The 23,436-nt window shown below is 46.6% G+C and overlaps 2 protein-coding genes across 3 annotated transcripts in view; one reads left to right on the plus strand and one right to left on the minus strand.

The window, feature by feature from the left end:
- Window positions 1-16,947: 16,947 nt before the first annotated feature.
- LOC144340013 (uncharacterized) lies at window positions 16,948-20,850 on the minus strand. Its single transcript, XM_077997641.1, has 2 exons — window positions 19,162-20,850; window positions 16,948-18,389 (listed from the first exon to the last, which is right to left on the minus strand). Exon 1 carries the CDS (start codon window positions 20,227-20,229, stop codon window positions 19,303-19,305), a length of 927 nt encoding a protein of 308 aa, XP_077853767.1. The 5' UTR covers window positions 20,230-20,850; the 3' UTR covers window positions 16,948-18,389; window positions 19,162-19,302.
- The window catches only part of ZNF398 (zinc finger protein 398), a 30,050-nt gene continuing 26,126 nt past the window's right edge, over window positions 19,513-23,436 (plus strand). For both annotated transcript variants that reach the window (XM_015135226.3, XM_015135230.3), the window contains exon 1: window positions 19,513-19,823. In XM_015135226.3, the coding sequence (XP_014990712.1) occupies window positions 19,800-19,823 (24 nt within the window). In that variant the 5' untranslated portion in view covers window positions 19,513-19,799. The remainder of the gene's footprint in view (window positions 19,824-23,436) is intronic.

The following is a 23,436-nucleotide window of genomic DNA, read 5'->3' on the forward strand; positions in this document are numbered from 1 at the left end:
ACCTGCCTCGGCCTCCCAAAATGCTGGGATTACAGGCATGAGCCACCGCACCCGGCCCTATATTTTTATATAAATATATAATATATATGGCAAAGGAGGCTATTTGGTGATAAAATATTTTGATTTCCTTCTTTGTCATGCAATGTTATGCCACAGTCAGGTTGGAAACTAAGCTGGTATATAGGGTTAAATAAAACCCTTCTGGTGAGATTTTTATGGTTTGTAGGGCGTGACTCCCTAGGTCTCTTAGTTAGAAATTTGGACAAGAAAGGAAAAAAGGTCACAATTTAGTTGGTATCCATATCATTGTATGTGAAAAGTTTATTTATTTTTTATTTTTATTTTTTTTGAGACAGAGTCTTGCTGTGTTGCCCAGGCTAGAGTGCAGCAGCTCGATCTTGGCTCACTGCAACCTCCACCTGCCAGGTTCAAATGATTCTCCTGTCTCAGCCTCCCGAGTAGCTGGGACTACAGGTGCATCCCACCATGCCTGGCTAATTTTTATATTTTTAGTAGAGACAGGGTTTCACCATATTGGTCAGGCTGTTCTCCGACTCCTGACCTCAGGTGATTCACCCACCTCGGCCTCCCAAAGATTACAGGCATGAGCTACTACACCTGGCCTACAACAGTTTTATTTTAATTGCTGATAGTATTCCATGGTGTGAATATACTGAAGAGTATTTACCCATTGAAGGATATTTGTATTTTTGCCCGTTTCTTATTTTTTTATTTTTTTATTTTTGAGATGGAGTGTTGCTCTGTCACCCAGGCTGGAGTGCAGTGGCGCAATCTCAGCTCACCACAAGCTCCGCCTCCCGGGTTCACACCATTCTCCTGCCTCAGCCTCCCGAGTAGCAGGGACTACAGGCACCTGCCACCACGCCCGGTTAATTTTTTGTATTTTTAGTAGAGATGGGGTTTCACCACGTTAGCCAGGATGATCTCGATCTCCTGACCTCATGATCCGCCCGCCTTGGCCTCCCAGAGTGCTGGGATTACAGGCGTGAGCCACCACGCCCGGCTGCGTTTTGTTTGTTTTATATTTATTTGTTTGTCTATTTATTTATTTTTTTAGATAGAGTTTCGCTCTCGTTGCCCAGGCTGGCATGCAATGGCGCAATCTCGGCTCACCGCAATCTCTACCTCCCAGGTTCAAGCAATCCTCCTGCCTCAGCCTCCCTAGTAGCTGGGATTACAGGCATATGCCACCATGCCCAGCTATTTTGTATTTTTAGTAGAGAAGGAGTTTCTCCATGTTGGTCAGGCTGGTCTCAAACTCCTGACCTCAGGTGATCTGCCTGCCTCGGCCTCCCAAAGTGCTGGGATTACAGGCATGAGCCACCATGCCCGGCCTATTTATTTATTTTTGAGATGAAGTCTCACTCTGTTGCCCAGGCTGGAGTGCAGTGGCAAGATCTTGGCTCAGTGCAACCTCCGCCTCTGGAGTTCAAGTGATTCCCCTGCCTCAGCCTCCCGAGTAGGTGGGATTATAGGTGCACACCACCACACCTGGCTAATTTTTGTATTTTTAGTAGAGAAGGGGTTTCACCATGTTGGCCAGGCTGGTTTCAAACTCCTAACCTCAAGTGATCCTCCTGCCTTGGCCTCCCAAAGTGCTGGGATGACAGGAATGAGCAACCGTGCCCGGCCTTTTCCAAGTTTTGGAATTCTGAATAGAACCACTATAAATGTTTGTGTACAGGTTTTGCGTGAAGATAAATTTTTATTTCTTTAAGGTAGATACCCAGGAGTGGGACTGCTGAGTCATGGTAAATATGTATATTTAATTGTACAAGGAACCAGCAAACCATTTTTAAGAGTCACTGTGCTGTTATGTGTTCCCCTTATGAACTTATGAGAGTTCAGTTGGTCCACGTTCTTTATTTGGTATTTTTAGCATTTTAAAAAACTGTTAGACATTCTAATCAATGGTGTTGTTACTGAAACACCAGGGTTTGGGTCTAGGTGCTGCTGTTTGTGGCTTAGAAAGCCAATCAGGGAGACAGTAAGTGTTACCAAGGAAGAAGGCTTTAATTGGGTGTTACTGCTGAGGAGATGGGAGATGGGAGATCAGTCTCAAATCCATCTCCCTGACAGACTAAAATCAGTGGCTTATATTGCTGGGAAGAAATGTAACCATATGTGGAAAAACATGAATTGGTGAGGGGTAAGGAAGAGGGGTTGGTGAACAGGAAGTAGGTGGTGGGTTATGCAATCATGATAGGTGAGGGGTCTGACTTTCATTGTCCAAATGCAGTGATCTTGTGAGTTTCAACTGGTTCATACTATCTGGGAGGCCTGATGGTTTCCTGAGAAAGGAACTCAGATAAGACAAATGTAACTGTCTCAAGTTTTAAAAGGATCAGTTACTGTGTTTATTCAAAGAAACCATATACATCAGCTCTATAGGGCAATTGGATCTGTTTCAGTATAGGGGTATCTCGATGTAGTTTTTATTTGCATTTCCCTAGTTGCTAATGATATAAAAAAAATTATTATGTGCTAAATTGCCAACTTTTAGTTAAGTTTTTGTTCTTGTTCCTTGCCCATTTTTAAATTGTATTTTTCTCAGGTTGATAAATATGGACTTTTTATTAAGGAAAGATTTTATTATAGGCAATTCTTTTAACGTATTTAGAACAGGCTGGGCGTGGTGGCTCACACCTGTAATCCCAGCACTTTGGGAGACCAAGGCTGGTGGATCACGAAATCAGGAGATTTCCTGGCCAATACGGTGAAACCCTGTCTCTACTACAAATACAGAAATTAGCTGGGTGTGGTGGTACACGCCTGTAGTCCCAGCTGCTGGAGAGGCTGAGACAGGAGAATTGCTTAAACCTGGGAGGCGTAGGTTGCAGTGAGCCAAGATTGGGCCACTGCACTCGAGCCTGGCGACAGAGTGAGACTCCGCCTCAGAAACAAAACAAACAAAAAACATATGCAGAACAATATAATAAGCCCCAGCCATAATCCAGCTTTGGAAACATTTAAAAATATATATTTTATTTAGCATTTCTATTGAATTTGAAGTAGGGGGGAGGGTTTCGTGTTTTAGCTTAGTCTATTATCCTAGTGGAAAATTATTTGCTTTTGACACTTTTAAACAGTTTTAGACATTTTAAGTATGTTCACACCTTTAATAGCTATGCAGCATACCAATTTACCACAACTTATTCATCCAGTCCTCTACTAGACATTTTGTTTATAGTCAAGTTTTAGTTTATAGTCAAAAAGCATCAAATACTGCTTTCGATGAGTCTTACATTTGCAAATATATTTATGGAATATATTACTAGAAAAGTAATTGTTTGATCAAAAGGTCTACTTATTTATAATTGACACACTACTAAGTTGCTCAGAAGAGGTTATATCAATTTATAGCTCCACCAACTTCCTTATATTCTCTCTCTCTCTCTCTTTTTTTTTTTGAGACAGTCTTGCTCTGTTGCCCAGGCTGTAGTGCAGTGCCACGATCTTGGCTCACTGCAACTTTCACCTCCTGAGTTCAACTGATTCTCCTGCCTCAGCCTCCCAAGTAGCTGAGATTACAGGCATGCGCCACCACGCCTGGCTAATTTTGTGTTTTTAGTAGAGAGGGGGTTTCTCCATGTTTGTCAGGCTGGTCTCGAACTCCCAACCTCATGTGATCTGCCCGCCTTGGCCTCCCAAAGCGCTGGGAATACAGGCATGAGCCACCCCGCCTGGCCCAGAGAACCAACTTTCTCTCTTTCGAGACAGAGGGGCACCCGAATGGGACCTCCAGACCTCAGTGGAGTGCACCGGATTTTGTAGGCAGGCTTGAGGAGACAGTGTCTGATTTACCAGGGGCCCAAAGATGGGTTGGACCAGGTGTGACATCTACATAGCATGAGAGGAAGCTGGCCACCCACCCTAATCTTCTTAATGCAGATGGGCTTGCCACTGGGCCAGTGCCTTGTTGTCTGCTCCCCACTGCACAAGTGGTTGGAAAGAAAAAGAGAAGATGGAGTTGCCATTTTGAACACGCCTAGTCTCTGGTAGCCTTTTCTGATTGGCACAACTGCCGGCATTCACCCGTGCAAGCTTCCACTTGCTTATGTATGTCTGCAGCTCAACTTTACAGGCTCCTTGTTAGAAATAAAATTTGGGGGCTGCTTTTTATTAAAAGGAAACCCTTACTGAGGACTTTCTTACCCTCACTATCTGCCTAAATAATTTCTTTTTAACTCCTATATCAGCAGTGAGGACAACCAGAGGTCACTTTGATAGCCATGTTGGTTTTGTTAGGTTTTAGGCTGGCTTCTTTAGTGCAACCTGTTTTATCAGTAAGGTTTTTTTTTTTTTTTTTTTTCTGATAGAGTTTTGCTCTGTTGCCCAGGTTGGAGTGCAGTGCCACGATCTTGGCTCACTGCAACTTTCACCTCCTGAGTTCAACTGATTCTCCTGCCTCAGCCTCCCAAGTAGCTGAGATTACAGGCATGCGCCACCACGCCTGGCTAATTTTGTGTTTTTAGTAGAGAGGGGGTTTCTCCATGTTTGTCAGGCTGGTCTCGAACTCCCAACCTCATGTGATCTGCCCGCCTTGGCCTCCCAAAGCGCTGGGAATACAGGCATGAGCCACCCTGCCTGGCCCAGAGAACCAACTTTCTCTCTTTCGAGACAGAGGGGCACCCGAATGGGACCTCCAGACCTCAGTGGAGTGCACCGGATTTTGTAGGCAGGCTTGAGGAGACAGTGTCTGATTTACCAGGGGCCCAAAGATGGGTTGGACCAGGTGTGACATCTACATAGCATGAGAGGAAGCTGGCCACCCACCCTAATCTTCTTAATGCAGATGGGCTTGCCACTGGGCCAGTGCCTTGTTGTCTGCTCCCCACTGCACAAGTGGTTGGAAAGAAAAAGAGAAGATGGAGTTGCCATTTTGAACACGCCTAGTCTCTGGTAGCCTTTTCTGATTGGCACAACTGCCGGCATTCACCCGTGCAAGCTTCCACTTGCTTATGTATGTCTGCAGCTCAACTTTACAGGCTCCTTGTTAGAAATAAAATTTGGGGGCTGCTTTTTATTAAAAGGAAACCCTTACTGAGGACTTTCTTACCCTCACTATCTGCCTAAATAATTTCTTTTTAACTCCTATATCAGCAGTGAGGACAACCAGAGGTCACTTTGATAGCCATGTTGGTTTTGTTAGGTTTTAGGCTGGCTTCTTTAGTGCAACCTGTTTTATCAGTAAGGTTTTTTTTTTTTTTTTTTTTTCTGATAGAGTTTTGCTCTGTTGCCCAGGTTGGAGTGCAGTGGCACAATCTTGGATCACTGCAACCTCTCTGATGGGTTCAGTCGATTCTCCTGCCTTAGCCTCCCGAGTAGTTGGGATTACAGGCCTGCCACCACACATGGCTAACTTTTGTATTTGTATTTTAGTAGAGATGGGGTTTCACCATGTTGGCTAGGTTGGTCTCGAACTCCAGGGCTCAAGTGATCTGCCCACCCCAGCCTCCCAAAGTGCTGGGATTATAGGCATGAGCCACTGTGCCAGCATGGTCTTTATGACCTGTATATTGTGAGGACTTCCTATCTCATCCTGTGATTTAGAATGCCTTAACCATCCGGGAATGCAGACCAGCCTCATTTTACCTAGCCCCTATTCAAGATGGAGGTGCTCCAGTTCAAAGGCTTCTGACAAAGTGATCTGCCTGCCCCAGCTTTCCAAAGTTCTGGGATTACAGGCGTGAGTCACTGCACCTGGCTTTTTGGTTATTTTTGTGTTTTTTAAATATATGTATATTTTTGTTTTTTGTGACCTTCAGATTTTTTTTTTTTTTTTTTTTTTTTTTGAGACAGAGTTTTGCCCTTGTTGTGCAGGCTGGAGTACAATGGTGTGATCTTGGCTCACCACAACCTCCGCCTCCCGGGTTCAAGCGATTCTCCTGCCTCAGCCTCCCGAGTAGCTGGGATTACAGGCATGCACCACTGTGTCCGGCTAATTTTGTATTTTTAGTAGAGACGGGGTTTCTCCACGTTGGTCAGGCTGGTCTCCAACTTCTGACCTCAGGTGATCTGCCCACCTTGGCTTCCCAAAATGCTGGGATTACAGTCGTGAGCCACCACGCCCAGCTGTGCTGTTTTTGTCTTTTTTTTTTTTTTTTTTTTTTTCTGAGACGGAATTTTGCTCTTGTTGCCCAGGCTGCAGTGCAATGGCGCAATCTCGGCTCACTGCAACCTTTGCCTCTCAGGTTCAAGCAATTCTCCTGCCTCAGCCTCCCAAGTAGCTGGGATTACAGGCGCCTGCTCCCACGCCCAGCTAATTTTTTTTTTTTTGTATTTTTAGTAGAGACGGGGTTTCACCATGTTGGCCAGGCTGGTCTTGAACTCCTGACATCAGGTAATCCACCTGCCTCGGCCTCCCAAAGTGCTGGGATTACAGGTGTGAGCCACCGTGCCTGGCCCATTTTTGTCTTTTTGATATCAGATCTCATTCTTTTGCCCAGGCTGGAGTGCAATGGTGTGATCATAGCTCACTGCAGCCTACACCCTCTGGGCTCAAGATCCTTCCGCCTCAGCCTTCCAAAGTTTGGATCTTTGGGGACTACACGTGTGAGCCACAGCATCCCATCCATTATATTCTTAATGATCTTTCTGTACAACCTAAATTTTATTTTTTCAACTCTGAGTACTTCTAAAGATATATTAACTAGACATTAGGTAATAGGTAAAAGAGTAACACCTAATCATGTATTATTTATTTACTTATTTATTTAGAGATGGAGTCTCACTCTGTTGCCCAGGCTGGTTTTTTTTTCCTTCAGCACTTTTATTTTTATGTTTTTGGACAGAGTCTGGCTCTGTCGCCCAGGCGGGAATGTGTGGCGCAATCTCGGCTCACTGCAACCTCTGCCTCCCTGGTTCAAGCAATTCTCATGCCTCAGCCTCCTGAGCAGCTGGGACTACAGGCACACACCACCACGCGTAGCTAATTTTTGTATTTTTAGTAGAGAAGGGTTTCACCATGTTGGCTAGGCTGGTCTGGAATCCCTGGCCTCAAATGACCTGCCCAGCTCGGCCTCCCAAAGTGCTGGGATTACCACCTGACCTCATTTATTATGTTAAAGACTCTTAGAGATAATGCTGATTGCAATAACCACATTAACAAAGCCTAGTTGAAGAAGGCAGGCATTTGAAAGTAGTTTATTTTCTTATTGTTCAGTTTTGACAGTTCTTAATTTATTCTGAATGTAAGTCCTTTGTTGGATATATGATCAATAAGTATTTTATCCTGGCCAACACGGTGAAACCCTGTCTCTACTAAAAATACAAAAAAAAATTAGCCGGGCATGGTGGCGGGCACCTGTAGTCCCAGCTACCCAGTAGGCTGAGGCAGGAGAATGGCGTGAACTCGGGAGGCGGAGCTTGCAGTGAGCTGAGATCGAGCCACTGCACTCTAGCCTGGGTGACAGAGCGAGACTCTGTCTCAAAAAAAACGAAAACAAAAACAAAAAAACAACAAAGAAAGCTTTAATTTTAAGTGGGAGCTAAGCTATGAGGACACAAAGTCGTAAGAATGCTATAATGGACTATGGGGACTTCGGAAGAGTGGGAGCGGGAGTGAGGGATAGAAGACTACACATTGGATGCAGCGTACACTGCTCCAGTGATGAATGCACCAAATCCCAGAAATCACACCTGGAGAACTTACCCATGTCACTAAACACTACCTGTTCCCCCCAAAACTATTAGAATAATAATAGTCCCGGTGCGGTAGCTCAGGCCTGTAGTCCCAGCACTTTGGGAGACTGAAGGAGATAGATCACTTGAGGTAAGCAGTAGTTGACGATCAGCCTGGCCAATATGGTGAATCCAGGTCTCCACTAAAAATTCAAAGATTAGCTGGGTGTGGTGGTGCGCACCTGTGGTCCCAGCTACTCAGGAGACTGAGCATGAGAATCACTTGACCCCGGGAGGTGGAGGTTGCAGTGAGCCAAGGTCATTGCACTCCAGCCTGGGAGACAGAGGGGGGACTACGTCTCAAAAAAAATAAAATTAAAAAAAAATAATAATAATAATGAAGTTTTAATTTTGATGAAGTCCAATTTGTACTTTGTAGCTTTTTGTGGATTGGGCTTTTGGTGTCGTGTAAGAACTCTGCCTAACTCAAGGTCATAAAGATTTATTTTTTTTTCTAGAAGTTTCCTAGTTTTATGTTTTAAATTTATTTACGTGTATGTTTATATTCCCGTATTTAAAACTTTAAATTTAAAAGTAAAATTTATTGTCAAAAATGCAAACTTGGGGAGGGCATAAAGATCACACACAAGGCTGCCACTTCAGATTTAGAGGGTTGCACAGCGGCCAGGCAAAGGCGCTCCTCACTTCCCAGACGGTGGGGCGGCCCAGCAGAGGCACTCCTCACTTTTTAGACAGTGCGTCTAGCAGGCAGAGGTGCGCCTCACTTCCCAGTTTAAATTTATATCTATGATCTGGTTTTTTTTTTTGTTTTGTTTGTTTTTTTTTTTTTTTGAGGCGGAGTCTTGCTCTGTCACCCGGGCTGGAGTGCAGTGGCCGGATCTCGGCTCACTGCAAGCTCCGCCTCCCGGGTTCCTGCCATTGTCCTGCCTCAGCTCCCCCAGCAGCTGGGACAACAGGCGCACGCCGCCATGCCCGGTTAATTTTTTCGTATTTGTAGTAGAGAGAGTTTTTCAGTGTTAGCCAGGATGGTCTCTATCTCCTGACCTCTTGATCCGCCCGCGTCGGCCTCCCAAAGTGCTGGGATTACAGGCGTGAGCCACCGCGCCCGGCCATGATCTGTTTTTATTTACTTTGCGTAAAAAGTGTGAGAGTTGGGTTGAGGTTCATTTATTTTGCATATAGAAGTCCAACAGTTGAGATACAATTTGTTGAAAAACTTATTCTATCTTCATGTAAGTGCTTTTTTTTATTTTTTAATTTTTTTGAGACGGAGTCTCGCACTGTCACCCAGGTTGGAGTGCAGTGGCATGATCTAGGCTCACTGCAACCTCTGTCTCTTGGGTTCAAGGGATTCTCCTGTCTCAGCCTCCCATGTAGCTGGGATTACAGGCGCCCGCCACCACACCCAGCTAATTTTTTTTTTTTTTTTTGAGGCGGAGTCTCGCTCTCTTGCCCAGGCTGGAGTGCAGTGGCCGGATCTCAGCTCACTGCAAGCTCCGCCTCCTGGGTTCACGCCATTCTCCTGCCTCAGCCTCCCGAGTAGCTGGGACTACAGGCGCCCGCCACCTCGCCCGGCTAGTTTTTTTTTGTATTTTTTAGTAGAAACGGGGTTTCAATGTGTTCGCCAGGATGGTCTCGATCTCCTGACCTCGTGATCCGCCCGTCTTGGCCTCCCAAAGTGCTGGGATTACAGGCTTGAGCCACAGTGCCCGGCCCCCAGCTAATTTTTTTATATTTTTAGTAGAGACGGGATTTCACTATGTTGGCCAGGCTGGTCTCAAACTCCTGACCTCATGATCTGCCTACCTTGGTCTCCCAAAGTGCTGGGATTACAGGTGCCCACGAGCATGCCTGGCTAATTTTTGTATTTTTAGTAGAGACGGGGTTTCACCATGTTAGCCAAGCTGGTCTCGAACTCCTGACCTCAGGTGATCCTCCCGCCTCAGCCTCCCAAAGTGCTGGGATTACAGGTGTGAGCCACCATGCCTGGCCCACTGAATTGCTCTTACACCTCTGTAAAAAGTCAGTTGTCCAAATTTATGTGGGTTTATTTTTGGATTCTTGTTTTATTGATCCATGTGTCTATCCCTTCCCCAGTATGACATGCTCGTGATTACTGTAGCTTTGGAGGAGTATTGAGAGTAGACATCCTTGCCTTTCTCAGTCTGAGGGGAAGCCATTTAGTCTTTCACTATTGAGTATGACGTTAATTGCAGGTTTTTGTATATACTTTTAAGACAGAGTCTTACTCTTTCCCCTAGGCTGGAGTGCAGTGGCGTGATCTCCCTCATTACAACCTCTGCCTCCCGGGTTCAAGCAATTCTGCTTCAGCCTCCTGAGTAGCTGGGATAACATGCGCATGCCACCATGTCTGGCTAATTTTTGTATTTTTAGTAGAGATGGGCTTCCACCATATTGGGCAGGGTGGTCTCGAACTCCTGACCTCATGATCCACCTGCCTTAGCCTCCCAAAGTGCTGGGATTACAGGTGTGAGCCACCCCACCTGGCGTGTAGATACTTTTTAGCATGTTGTGCTAATTCCCTTTCATCGCTAGTTTTGTGAGAGTTTTTATTGTGAGTAAATGTGAGTATTTGTTTTGTCAAATTATTTTTCTGCATTTATGGGCAAGCATAATCACATCTATTTAATTGTGAAAAACTGGAACCTAATCATGTAAATAAGTCGGAAGCACCCATAAGATGAAATATGTAGACATTAAATTTATGTTTTCGAAAAATATTTGGCCGGGTGCAGTGGCTCACGCCTGTAATCCCAGCACGTCGGGAGGCCGAGGCGGGCAGATCACCTGAGGTCAGGAGTTCAAGACCACCCTGACCAACATGGAGAAACCCCATCTCTACTAAAAATACAAAATTAGCTGGGCATGGTGGCACACGCCTGTGATCCCAGCTACTCGGGAGGCTGAGGCAGGAAAATAGCTTGAACCCGGGAGGCAGAGGTTGTGATGAGCTGAGATCAGGCCATTGCACTCCAGCCTAGGCAACAAGAGCGAACCTCTGTCTCAAAAAAGAAAGGAAAAAAAAAGAAAAATATTTAATGCTATGGAAGATATTCAAGTATATTAAATAACAAAGGCAGGTTTCAAAACAGTATTTATGGCTGGGTGCAGTGGCTTACGCCTGTAATTCCAACACTTTGGGCGGCCGAGGTGGGTGGATCACCTGAGGTTAGGAGTTTGAGACCAGCCTGGACAACATGGCGAAACACCATCTCTACTAAAAATACAAAAATTATCCGGGCATCGTGGTACACGCCTGCATCCAGCTACTCTCAGGAAGCTAAGGCATGAGAATTGCTACAATCCGGGAGGCAGAGGTTGCAGCGAGCCGAGATCGTGCCACTGCACTTCAGCCTGAGTGACAGAGTGAAACTCCATCTCAAAAACAAAACAAAACAAATCAAAAAACAGTATTTACGGTTTCAACTGGATTAAGAAAATAAATAAATAAATAAATATTTTGTGTGTGTGTGTGTGTGTATTTATATAAAATAAGCTCAGAAAGATAAGAAACAAAATGCTTTGAGTGATTATCTCTGGATTGTATGATTATATGTGGCCTTTGTCTTTATACATCCCTGTATATTTCAAATATTCTGCAAAGCACAGAAAAATAATAATAAATGTGCTCACTGCAGCTTCAACGTCTGGGGTTCAATTGATCCTCTCATCTCAGCCTCCAGAGTAACTGGGACTACAGGAGCACACCACCACGCCCAGCTAATTTTTGGATTTTTAGTAGAGACGGGGTTTCACCATGTTGACCAGGATGGTCTTGATTTCTTGACCTCCTCATGATCCACCCGCCTCGGCCTCCCAAAGTGCTGGGATTATAGGCACGAACCACTGCGCCCGGCCATTTTTTTTTTTTTTAAAGTTTTAATTTTTTTTTGTAAAGATGGGGTCTCACAATGTTGCTAAACTGGTCTCAGACTCCTAGGCTCAAGTGATTCTCTCATCTGGGCCTCCCAAAGTGCTGGGATTATAGGCGCAAACCAGTGTACCTGGCCTATCGTTACTGTGTGAATACCTGCTTTTAAATTTAGGTATTCTAAATTCCAAATGTAACTTGAAGTATAAAATCTAATGATGTGCCGGGCATGGTGGCTCACACCTGTAATCTCAGCACTTTGGGAGGCTGAGGCGGGCAGATCATGAGGTCAGGAGTTTGAAACCATCCTGGCCAACATGGTGAAACCCCGTCTCTACTAAAAATACAAAAATTAGCTGGGCGTGGTGGCACATGCCTGTAGTCCTAGCTACTTGGGAGGCTGTGGCAGGAGAATCACTTGAACCTGGGAGGCGGAGGTTGCAGTGAGCGAGATCACACCACTGCACTCCAGCCTGGTGACAGAGAGAGACTCTGTCTCAAAATAAATAAATAAATAAAAATTAAAAAATAATAAAAATCTGATGATGTGCTTTAATGTTCAAATCCTGGCAGTCAGTAGAATTATATATGAATATATATTTAATACTACAAAAGTAAAATACTATAATTATTAAGGATTATGAAAGATGTTATTTTATGTAATAAACAGGAACTTTCAAATAGTTACACTGACAGTATGATATTAAGAGTGTGTTATCTAGATAACTTTAGAAAGAACATTATGTTCTTTTTGAGCCTACAGATATTTATAAAAATACAATCGTACCATGGGGAAAAAGAATGAACATTCGATACAATAATTCTAGTTACTATGGAATTATTTTGCACAGTTGCATTCATAACAGTACATAAAATACTTATTTTTTTTTGAGACAGAGTCTCGCTCTGTTCCCCAGGCTGGAGTGTAGTGGTGTGATCTCGCTCACTGCAACCTCCGCCTCCCAGGTTCAAGTGATTCTCCTGCCACAGCCTCCCAAGTAGCTAGGACTACAGGCATGTGCCACCACGCCCAGCTAATTTTTGTATTTTTAATAGAGACGGGGTTTCACCATGTTGGCCAGGATGGTTTCAAACTCCCAAACTCAGGTGATCCACCCGACTTGGCCTCCCAAAGTGTTGGGATTACAGGCGTGAGCCACCAAGCCAGGCCCATAAAACACTTTTTAGAAACAAATGTTTAACAGTTTTGTTCCATTCCCTCCCCTCGAAAAAAAAAAAAAAAAATCCCTGGCTGTGCATGGTAGCTCACACCAGGAATCCCAGCACTTTGGGAAGTCAAGGCAGGAGCATCCCTTGAGCCCAAGAGTTGGAGACCAGCTTGGGCAACATAGCAAGACCTCCTCTCTACTAAAAATTTAAAAGTTAGCCAGGTGTAGCAGGGCGGGTCTGTAGTCTCAGCTACTTGGGAGGCTGAGATGGGAGAATTGCTTGAGCCAAGGAGGTCAAGGCTGCAGTGAGTCACGCTTGTGCCACTGCACTCCAGCCTAGGCGACAGAGAGAACCTGTCTCAAAAAAAAAAAAAAAAAAAAAATTCTTATTTGGTAATTTTTCACACATTAGGGAGAAAAAAGCACAGTGTCAACTTGGTCACCTCAAAATTTCACAAGGAGGGAGAATCTCATGTACAACACATATATGATAAATCATCTTTGAGACATGATTAAAAAATTTTTTTTACAGAGCGTATGAAGAAAAGGAGAAAGTTTAGATTAAAATGGGGCACTCCAAATACAATTGTTCTCTCTAATCCACAGACTTTTCTTTTTTTTGAGACGGAGTTTCATTCTTGTCACCTAGGCTGGAGTGCAATGGCACGATCTTGGCTCACTGCAACCTCCGCCTCCCAGGTTCAAGCGATTCTTCCGCCTCAGCCTCCCGAGTAGCTGGGATTACAGGCATCGCCATCATGCCCAGCAAATTTTTGTATTTTTGTAGAGATTGGGTTTCATCCTGTTGGCCAGGCTGGTCGTGAACTCCTGACCTCAAGTGATCCGCCTGCCTCGGCCTCCCAAAGTGCTGGGATTACAGGCATGAGCCATGGCACCCGGCCCTAATCCACAGACTTTATAAGCATGCTTTTAGTAAGACAGGTTATCATAGGTTGGCATCCATGAAGGCTGCTTTTGTTTGAGACAGGGTCTCGTTTTGTCACTCAGGCTGGAATGCGATGGTGCAGTCATGGCTCCATACAGCCCCCAACTCCTGGGTTCAAGCAGTCCTCCCACCTTGACCTCCCAAAGTGTTGAGATTACAGAGGTGAGTCACCATGCCTGGACTAATGATTTTAGAGCTTGTAGAGATAACTGCTATAGACTGGTAACCATTTTCAGTTGCGATTTCCCCAATACCTTAATTCTAAATATTATTTTAGGAAACATTCCTAAAATATTTTTCCTGATTCATTTTCTGCTGTGCACAAAAAGGTTAATGAAACTTAATTATGCTGCAACAATATTAAAAATGTCTTATATACCAGATATATACAGTATATAATTGTATATATACCAGATACTGTATATATCTGGTATATATTTGGATATGAAGAATGAAGCTTAATTTTTTATGTTTGACCCCACAGCGACCAATTATTAATTCAACTGTTTCCATTTTCCCTACTTTATGAAAAATTCCTAGGTCTCAGTGAATCTGACTTTGAGAAAAATTTATGGAATGTAAACTCAGTAAACAGAAATGCATGAAAGTCTAATTTCCCATGGAAAAATACAGTAAAGGCTACGAGCACAAGCACACTATAGTTTGTTCCCATCTTCAGTTTTATATTCACAAAATAGGTATAGCTTAATGTATGTTATTTTATTGATTGATTGATTGATTGGTGTAGTGGCATGATCTCGGCTCCCTGCAGACTCAACCTCCCAGGCTCAGGTGATTCTCCCACCTCTACCTTAATGTATTAATGATGTAATACAAAATTACTGGCCAGGTGTGGTGGCCAGAGTGAGACTCCATCTCAAAAAAGAAAAGAAAAGAAAAGAAAATTACTGGCAGCAAGCAGAAACATTGTAGATTTTTTTTTTTTTTTTTTTTTTTTTTTTTGAGACGGAGTCTCGCTCTGTCGCCCAGGCTGGAGTGCAGTGGCGCGATCTCGGCTCACTGCAAGCTCCGCCTCCCGGGTTCACGCCATTCTCCTGCCTCAGCCTCCCGAGTAGCTGAGACCACAGGCGCCTGCCACTTCGCCCGGCTAGTTTTTTGTATTTTTTAGTAGAGACGGGGTTTCACCGTGTTCGCCAGGATGGTCTCGATCTCCTGACCTCATCATCCGCCCGTCTCGGCCTCCCAAAGTGCTGGGATTACAGGCTTGAGCCACCGCGCCCGGCGAAACATTGTAGATTTTGAAATTGTCTCGTTTTACAAGATACTTAAGCAAGGTGGAGCAGTTATTATGTCTTTCTAAAGCTGATCGGATAAAGGCTTTAATTTTGTAATTTTCAGAGAATATTACCAATGTAGCAAGATTTACCAATAACCAATGGTTGCTTGCAGACAAAAGAGTTTGTTGGAACTTGCTGAATAAATTTATGTGCCATGAGGGTACTTTTTACAGGATATACGCTGAAAAAAATCTGTCCTTGATTCTATGCAAGGGAAGATGCTGAAATTGGTGTGCATATACAGGGAAAGTCAAGATGCAGATGGAAACTGTGATTATTTTGTTAACTCAAAAACCAATTGGCAGGGCGTGGTGGCTCATGCCTGTAATCCCAGCACTTTGGGAGGCCAAAGTGGGCGGATCACCTGAGATCAGGAGTTGGAGACCAGCCTGACCAACATGGAGAAACCCTGTCTCTACTAAAAATACAAAACTTATTTGGGCATGGTGGCGCACATCTGTGGTCCCAGCTACTTGGGAGGCTGAGGCAGGAGACTTGCATGAACCTGGTAGGTGGAGGTTGCAGTGAGAAGAGATCATGCTATTACACTCTAGCCTCGGTGTCAGAGACAGACTCTGTCTCAAAAAAAAAAAAAAAAAAAAAAAACCCAACCCCAAAACAAACCAATTAAGGCTGGGTATGGTGACTCATGCCTGTAATCCCAGCACTCTGGGAGGCCAAGGTGGGCAGATCACCTGAGGTCAGTAGTTCAAGACCAGCCTGGCCAACATGGTGGTACCTCGTCTCTACTTAAAATACAAAATTAGCCTCCATGGTGGCGCACGCCTGTAATCCCAGCTACTTGGGAGGCTGAGGCAGGAGAATCACTTGAACCTGGGAGGCGGAGGTTCCAGTGAGCAGAGATTGCGCCATTGCACTCCAGTCCGGGCAACAAGAGTGAAACTCCATCTCAAAAAACAAAGAAACAAACAACCCCTAAAAAAGCCAATTAAATTGTTTCATAGTCACATTTCTAGATCCAAACTTTTAGGACAATTTTTTCTCTAGTGATTATGTATAGCAGCAAGAGCAGACAAAAATATTATAAATTAAAAATAAGTTAGTACAACAACCTTAAATCTGCTTCTGAAAATACTGTGCATCTTCTTTAAATAGTACACAAGAAGCTTCAGTCAGTGAAATTGCTTAATGAAATGCCAGTACCCTCCAAAGAATTTTTAAGGCCAAGAATTAAATAGGAAGAATTTCTTGTCTTAGTAAATTCCTATTCAAGGAAGGAACATTTAATAAATTGGTGGTAATATTACCATATTAAAGCAGAGAGGTAGCCTTGCTTTCCATGGAGCTCAGTTGAAGGTGTCTTATTTAGTAATACAAATGTCCCTGTGAAATGGCCATAGGAGCATCTGACAGAAATTGTTCTTACGTTATAACATCAAACTTGAAAACTTTACTACGTTTTTTTTTTTGGAGATGGGATGTCAGTCTGTCGTCCAGACTGGAGTGCACGGGTGTGATTACAGCTCACTGCAGCTTCAACCTCCCTGGCTCAAGTGATCGTACCTCAGCCTCGCGAGTAACTGGGTCGACAGGTGTACATTACCATTCCTGGCTAATTTTTGTGTTTTTTGTACAGACAGGGTCCCACCAGGTTTGCCTGACTGGTCTCAAATTCTTGGGTTCCTGCCTCGGCCTCCCACTGTGCTCGACTACTACTTTTTTTTTTGAGATGGAGTTTCATTCTTATTGCCCAGGGTGGAGTGCAATGGTGCAATCTTGGCTCACTGCAACCTCTTCCTCCTGGGTTCAAGTGATTCTCCTGCCTCAGCCTCCTGAGTAGCTAGGATTACAGGCACCTGCCACCATGCCCAGCTAGTTTTTCTATTTTTAGTAGAGACGGGGTTTCACCATGTTGGTCAGGCTGGTCTCAAACTCCTGACCTTAGGCGACCCACCCACCTCAGCCTCCCAAAGTGCTGGGATTATAGGCGGGAGCCGCCGTGCCCGGCGTCTCGGCTGCTACATTTTAAATAATAAAATTACACAACAGAATTTTCCTTCCAAGAAAATTCAGATTATTATTTTTTTGTAACCTGGTCATATTGTGATTCAAAGAATGGTAATTTTCATTATTAAACATTCACCATCTGACCAATATGTATATTCAGGTAAATCCCAAATTACAGACTGCATATGTAGCCCCAGGCTAAAAGTAACTTAGTCTGCTCAAGAGTAGTTGCCCCAACAGGATAGTTCTCATACTTTTGTGATTTACAGATAGTTATACTGTTACGGGCATTGACTCATTCATGTGTTGAAATACAGGTTTGGCAGGGTTTGATTCATCCACGTTTGAAACGAAGACTTACTGGAAAACCAGGGGCCTGCGCTTATCCTATCAAGACACACATGAAACTGCCCCTACAGGGTTGACAAAAACTGCATGCAGGTTCTGGACAGAAATATAGTTATAATTAAGCATTAATCAGGCTGCACTTTGGCCTACTTCCTTGTTGCTAATAGTCACAAGGCACTAGATACTGACATTTGCATGTCTATTGTTCCTATAGATAGGATTTCAGACTTCAGACTAAGCATTGATTTGCATCCCTGTTGTTCCTGTAGACAGGATCTCTGACATTAGAATCATAAGGCTTTTGTTTAAGGATCGCTTAAGATGTTTTTCAGACCACGAATTCCAGTGAAACAGTTGATTTCAAGCAGTTTGAAGACCCCCCACAGAGGAATGGCAAGAGCATGAGAATGTAGTTTCCTCATCTCCTTGTACCATCATTTCACCCAGCACTCTCCCACCAATCAGTCATCTCCATTACCCTTACAAACCCCAACCCCAAATTCCTAGGGGAGATAGATGTGAGGCTTCTTCCTGTCTCCTCCTTAGGTAGCCGTATGATTAGACCTCTTTCTCTGCTGCAACCTGGTGTCTCAGCATATAGACTTGCTATGTGCATTGGGCAAGGAACCTATGGCAGTTACACACACTCTGTTGACTTAAAACACAACCTCCCCAGGTAACACTTTGTTCTCGCAGGTCCTTTTTTTTTTTTTTGAGATAGAGTCTAGCTCTGTCACCTAGGCTGGAGTGCAGCGCTGCCATCTCTGCTCACTGCAATCTCCGCCTCCTGGGTTCCAGCAATTCTCTTGCCTCAGCCTCCGGAGTAGCTGGGATTACAGGTGCACGCCACCACGCCCGGCTAATTTTTGTATTTTTTAGTAGAGACGGGGTTTCACCATGTTGGCCAGGCTGGTCTGGAACTCAGGTGATCTGCCCGCCTCGACCTCCCAAAGTGCTGGAATTACAGGCGTGAGCCACCACGCCCGGCCTGTTCTCGCAGGTCCTTTAGCTCAGACGCAGCAAACCGTAACCCCAAGCTCGATCTCTGCTGCTCTCAGGAATTCCACTTCCTCCAGCTTGGGCAACATAGCGAGACCCTGGCTCTACAGAAAAATAAATAAATAAATAAATAAATACAAATAAATTAAACATTAGCCGGGCTTGGTAGCTGCGCCTGTAGTCCAACCTGCTCGGGAAGGGTGAGGGGAAGGATCGTTTGAGCCGAGGAGTTTAAGGCTGCAGTGAGCCTTGTTTGTGCCACATGCACTCCAGCCTGGACGAGAGAGGGAGACTGTCTCTAAATAAATAAATCAATAAATAAGGCCGGGCGCTATGGCTCACGCTTGAAATCCCAGCACTTTGGGAGGCCAAGGCGGGTGGATCATTTGACGTCAGGAGCTCCAGACCAGCCTGGCCAGCATGGTGAAACCCCGTCTCCACTAAAAATCAAAAAAAAAAAAAAAAAAAAAAAAATTAGCTAGGCATGGTGGTACGTGCCTGTAATCCCAGCTACTTGGGAGGCAAAGGCAGGAGAATCACTTGAACCCGGAAGGCAGTTGCAGTGAGCCGAGATCCCGCCACTGCACTCCAGCCTGGGCGACAGAGTGAGACTCCTTCTCTAAATAAATACATAAACAAAAATTAAGAATCCCATTTCCAGACAGGCCCCGGAGAGTCAATAATCCGAGATGTGAAAGAAACCTTAGAATATTATTTGATCCCAACACGGGCCGCATGGGACGTGAACCGCCTCACCTCGGCAACCACGTTTGTAATTTCCGCAAATGATCTATATCTTCTTCATCCCAAAATTGTGCCTCCCCGTCACTCATTCCACCCACAGGCTCCCTTCAGCCCTGTCCCCCTTACTCTCACCCTGCACATTTCCGCTGTTTTAAATACCGCTGCACTTCAGCAGAAGCCGTTCCCTGCACAGGGCGCCTGCGTATCGAGCCTCGGTGAAGAAAATCACTCCCCAGAATGAACCCGGCTTTGCGGCTGGGTCCTAAACTGCGGTCAGCTGAACCTTCTCGTGGGAATATGAGAAAGCGGAACACTCGTGGGCCCCAAATAACAATCCTCCCCACACCGAAGCCCACAAGCCGGAGGAGGGGGGGTGGAGGTGACGCGGGCGGCGCTGGCCGCGGGGGCCGGCAGGGGGCGCGCTGGCCGCGGCTGGCGGGCAGCGCGAGCCTGCGGCGCGTCTAGGCCCGCGCGGTTCCCGGTGCACTCGCTGCCCACAAAGCGCCAGCTGAGGGGCCGCTGCGGGAGGAGTGCGGCGGAGCCTGCCTCGCGACCGCAGCTTGACCCGCCGCCTGCCGCCCCGCGTCTCCGCCGCGTTCCTGCGCGTCCCGAGCCCCGACGGCCGCGTGAGTCCCGTCCGTGCGGGGAAGGCAGGGCCGGGTCGGCGCCGCCTGTGGAGAGGACCCGGCGGCCAGGCCTGCGTGGGGCCGAGCGCGGCGGCAGTGGCGGCGGCGGAGACTTCCGAGGCCCGGGCCAGACATCGCAGGGCCATGGCTGAGGCGGCCCCGGCCCCGGTAAGAGAGGCCGCGCGCGAGTGTTGTGAGCCCCCGAGACCCAGACCCCGAGGGAGGAAGGCGGGAGGGTAGGGAGCTGGCAGGCACAGGCGCCGTTCTCAGGTCCCACGGGCCACGTCGCCCGGGCTTGGCGGCTGCAGCCTCGCGTGAAGGGACTTAGCGGGTGGGTGTGAAACCGCCCACCCGGGGACACCAGGCTGGGGCGCGGGTCTGAGGGGAACTCGCAGGCAGCTGTGAGACCCGGGGCCCTGCAGTTGGTTTGAAGCCGAGGGGTTGCCCGCTGCGTGTCAGCCCCACTCCTACCCGCCAGACGCTGGCAGCGGAGTTGGGCTGGGGAGCCGTCAGCCATTCTCGCGGCCACGGGAGCGGTCGTCATCGGCAATCTGAGCGGTGGCGCGGGCGGCATTTAGTGTGCGGAGGCGCCTTCCCGCCGCGCTGCGTGGCGCCCGGCACCGGACACGGGACACGGGGGAGGCCCTCTCGAAATATCTGCCGAATGAATGGTGCGGACCCGGAGGCTGGAGTGGCCGGCCTTGCGTGCGTGGCGGTTCATTCGCGGGTGTTTGCCAAGGCCTGCGGGGGCCGGCAGCGGCCAGTTGCCAGGGCGACCGAGGAGACCTGGCCGCGCCTGCACGCAGCCCCGTAGAATGAGAAGGGGACGGTCAGGCCGCGGGGAAAGCACTGATCGCATTTGCCCCCCAAGAGGCCTTTGGTCACCTCTAGGATAGCCATTGTACTGGGTCAGGAGCCACACTGGCACTTGAGGGGTGACTGGGAAAAGGAGGAAGAGCAGCGATGGGTGGGGGATAGAGCAGAGGGAAGTGCTACCTCCACTCTTGGACCTGTTTTTCTTTTTTCCAACCTTTTTTGTGTGTGTGTATAGGTGGGATGGTAGACATGATCCTGTCTCTGTGCCAGCCCTGGCTAATAGAAATATAAGGGAAGCCACATACAAAACTCTAAATCAAACTTGTCCAACCCGCAGCCCCCAGGCCGCGTGCGGACTAGGACTACTTTAAATGCGGCCCAACACAAATTCGTAAACTTTCTTAGAACATTATGAGATTTATGCACGGACCTTTTTCTTTTTCTTTTTTTTTTTTTTAAAGCTCATCAGCTATCATCATCAATATTTTATGTGTGACCCAAGACAGTTCTTCCAATGTGGCCCAGGGAAGCCAAAAGATTGGACACCCCTGCTTAAATTCTCTAGGCGTCACTTTTAAAAAGTAAAAAGCCAGGCGCTGTGTTGTGCGCGCCTGTAGTCCTAGGTAGGCTGGGGGTTGAGGCGGAAGAATCACTTGAGGCCAGTAGTTCGAGGCAGTCCACACCGTGTTTCTTTTTTTCTTTTTTTTTTTTTTTTGAGACGGAGTCTCGCTCTGTCACCCAGGCTGGAGTGCGGTGGCCGGATCTCAGCTCACTGCAAGCTCCGCCTCCCGGGTTCACGCCATTCTCCTGCCTCAGCCTCCCGAGTAGCTGGGACTATAGGCGCCCGCCACCTCGCCCGGCTAGTTTTTTGTATTTTTTAGTAGAGACGGGGTTTCACCGTGTTAGCCAGGATGGTCTCGATCTCCTGACCTCGTGATCCGCCCGTCTCGGCCTCCCAAAGTGCTGGGATTACAGGCGTGAGCCACCGCGCCCGGCCCCGTGTTTCTAAAATAAAAAAATTTTTTTGAAAAAAAATAAGGATAGGCCGGGCGCGGTGGCTCAAGCCTGTAATCCCAGCACTTTGGGAGGCCGAGACGGGCGGATCACGAGGTCAGGAGATCGAGACCATCCTGGCTAACACGGTGAAACCCCGTCTCTACTAAAAAATACAAAAAACTAGCCGGGCGAGGTGGCGGGCGCCTGTAGTCCCAGCTACTCGGGAGGCTGAGGCAGGAGAATGGCGTGAACCCGGGAGGCGGAGCTTGCAGTGAGCTGAGCTCCGGCCACTGCACTCCAGCCTGGGCGACAGAGCAAGACTCCGTCTCAAAAAAAAAAAAAATAAAAATAAGGATAAATAGATGAAATTAATTTTAATGATATATTTATTTAACTCAATATATGCAAAATATTATTTCAACATGTAATCAATTTACTTTTTTATTTTTTTGAGGTGGAGTCTCACTCTGTCGCCCAGGCTGGAGTGCAGTGGCGCCATCTCGGCTCACTGCAACCTCTGCCTTCCCAGTTCAGGCGATTCTCCTGCCTTAGCCTCCTGTAGCTGGAACTACAGGTGCGTGCCACCACGCCCGGCTCCTTTTGTATTTTTAGTAGAGATGGGGTTTCACCGTGTTTGCCAGGATGGTCTCAATCTCCTGACTTTGTGATCCGCCCGCCTTGGCCTCCCAAAGTACTGTGATTACAGGCGTGAGACACCGCGCCCGGCCTCATGTAATCAATTTAAAACATTAATGGCCGGGTGTGGTGACTCAAGCCTGTTATCCCCAGCACTTCAGGAGGCAGTTGTGGGAAGATGGCTTCAGCCCAGGAGTTGAAGACCAGCCTGGGCAACACAGGAAGACTCCATCTCTACAAAACAAAAAAAAAAAAGTTGTTTTTTTTTTTTTTAATTAGCCAGGCGTGGTGGCATGCACCTGTACTCCCAGCTACCCAGGAGGCTTAGGTGGGAGGTGTTTGAGCCAGGGAGGTGGAGGCTGCAGTGAGCTGTGATCCTACCACTGCCCTCCAACCTGGCAACAAAGCGAAACCCTGTCTCAAGCAAACAAACAAATATTTTTTTCATACTAAGTCTTCAAAATCTCGTGTATTTTATACTTACAGCACATCTCAATTTAACTAACCACATTTCAGGTGCTCAGTGGCCACATGTGGGTAGTGGCTACTGTATTGAACAGTGCCAGTCTACCTTATGGAGAAGAATCAGGAGACAGATTGACACTAAGAAAGGAACAACCTCCCCAAAAAAGTGGAAGGGGTTGGCATAAGTGAAGCTAATGTGGAGAGTTAAGATTTAAATAGGATGCAAGTTCCTTACTAAGTAAAGAAGAAAACTTAGATTCAGTTACTGATAAGTTTGAAGCGAGGAGTATAAAGAGAGTTGAATGAATTTAGGTCTGATTAATTTTTGTCTCAAAGTAAGAGGACATGTCATCTTCTGAGAGTGGGGGACTGCAGCAGACAAGTCTTACTACTCAGTGTCAGCATTACCTGGGAGTTTGTTAAAAATACAGAATCTCGGCCGGGTGCGGTGGCTCAAGCCTGTAATCCCAGCACTTTGGGAGGCCGAGACGGGCGGATCACGAGGTCAGGAGATCAAGACCATCCTGGCTAACTCAGTGAAACCCCGTCTCTACTAAAAAATACAAAAAACTAGCCGGGCGAGGTGGCGGGCGCCTGTAGTCCCAGCTACTCGGGAGGCTGAGGCAGGAGAATGGCGCAAACCCGGGAGGCGGAGCTTGCAGTGAGCTGAGATCCGGCCACTGCACTCCAGCCTGAGCGACAGCGCCAGACTCCGTCTCAAAAAAAAAAAAAAAAAAAAAAATACAGAATCTCAGGCCATGTACCGTGGCCCATGCCTGTAATTCCAGCGCTTTGGGAGGCTGAGGCAGGCGAATCACTTGAGCTGAGGAGTTTGAACCAGCCTAGGCAACATGGTGAAACCCTGTCT

The sequence above is a fragment of the Macaca mulatta genome, chromosome 3 (genome assembly GCF_049350105.2).
Source record: "Macaca mulatta isolate MMU2019108-1 chromosome 3, T2T-MMU8v2.0, whole genome shotgun sequence".
Classification (NCBI taxonomy): Eukaryota; Metazoa; Chordata; class Mammalia; order Primates; family Cercopithecidae; genus Macaca; species Macaca mulatta.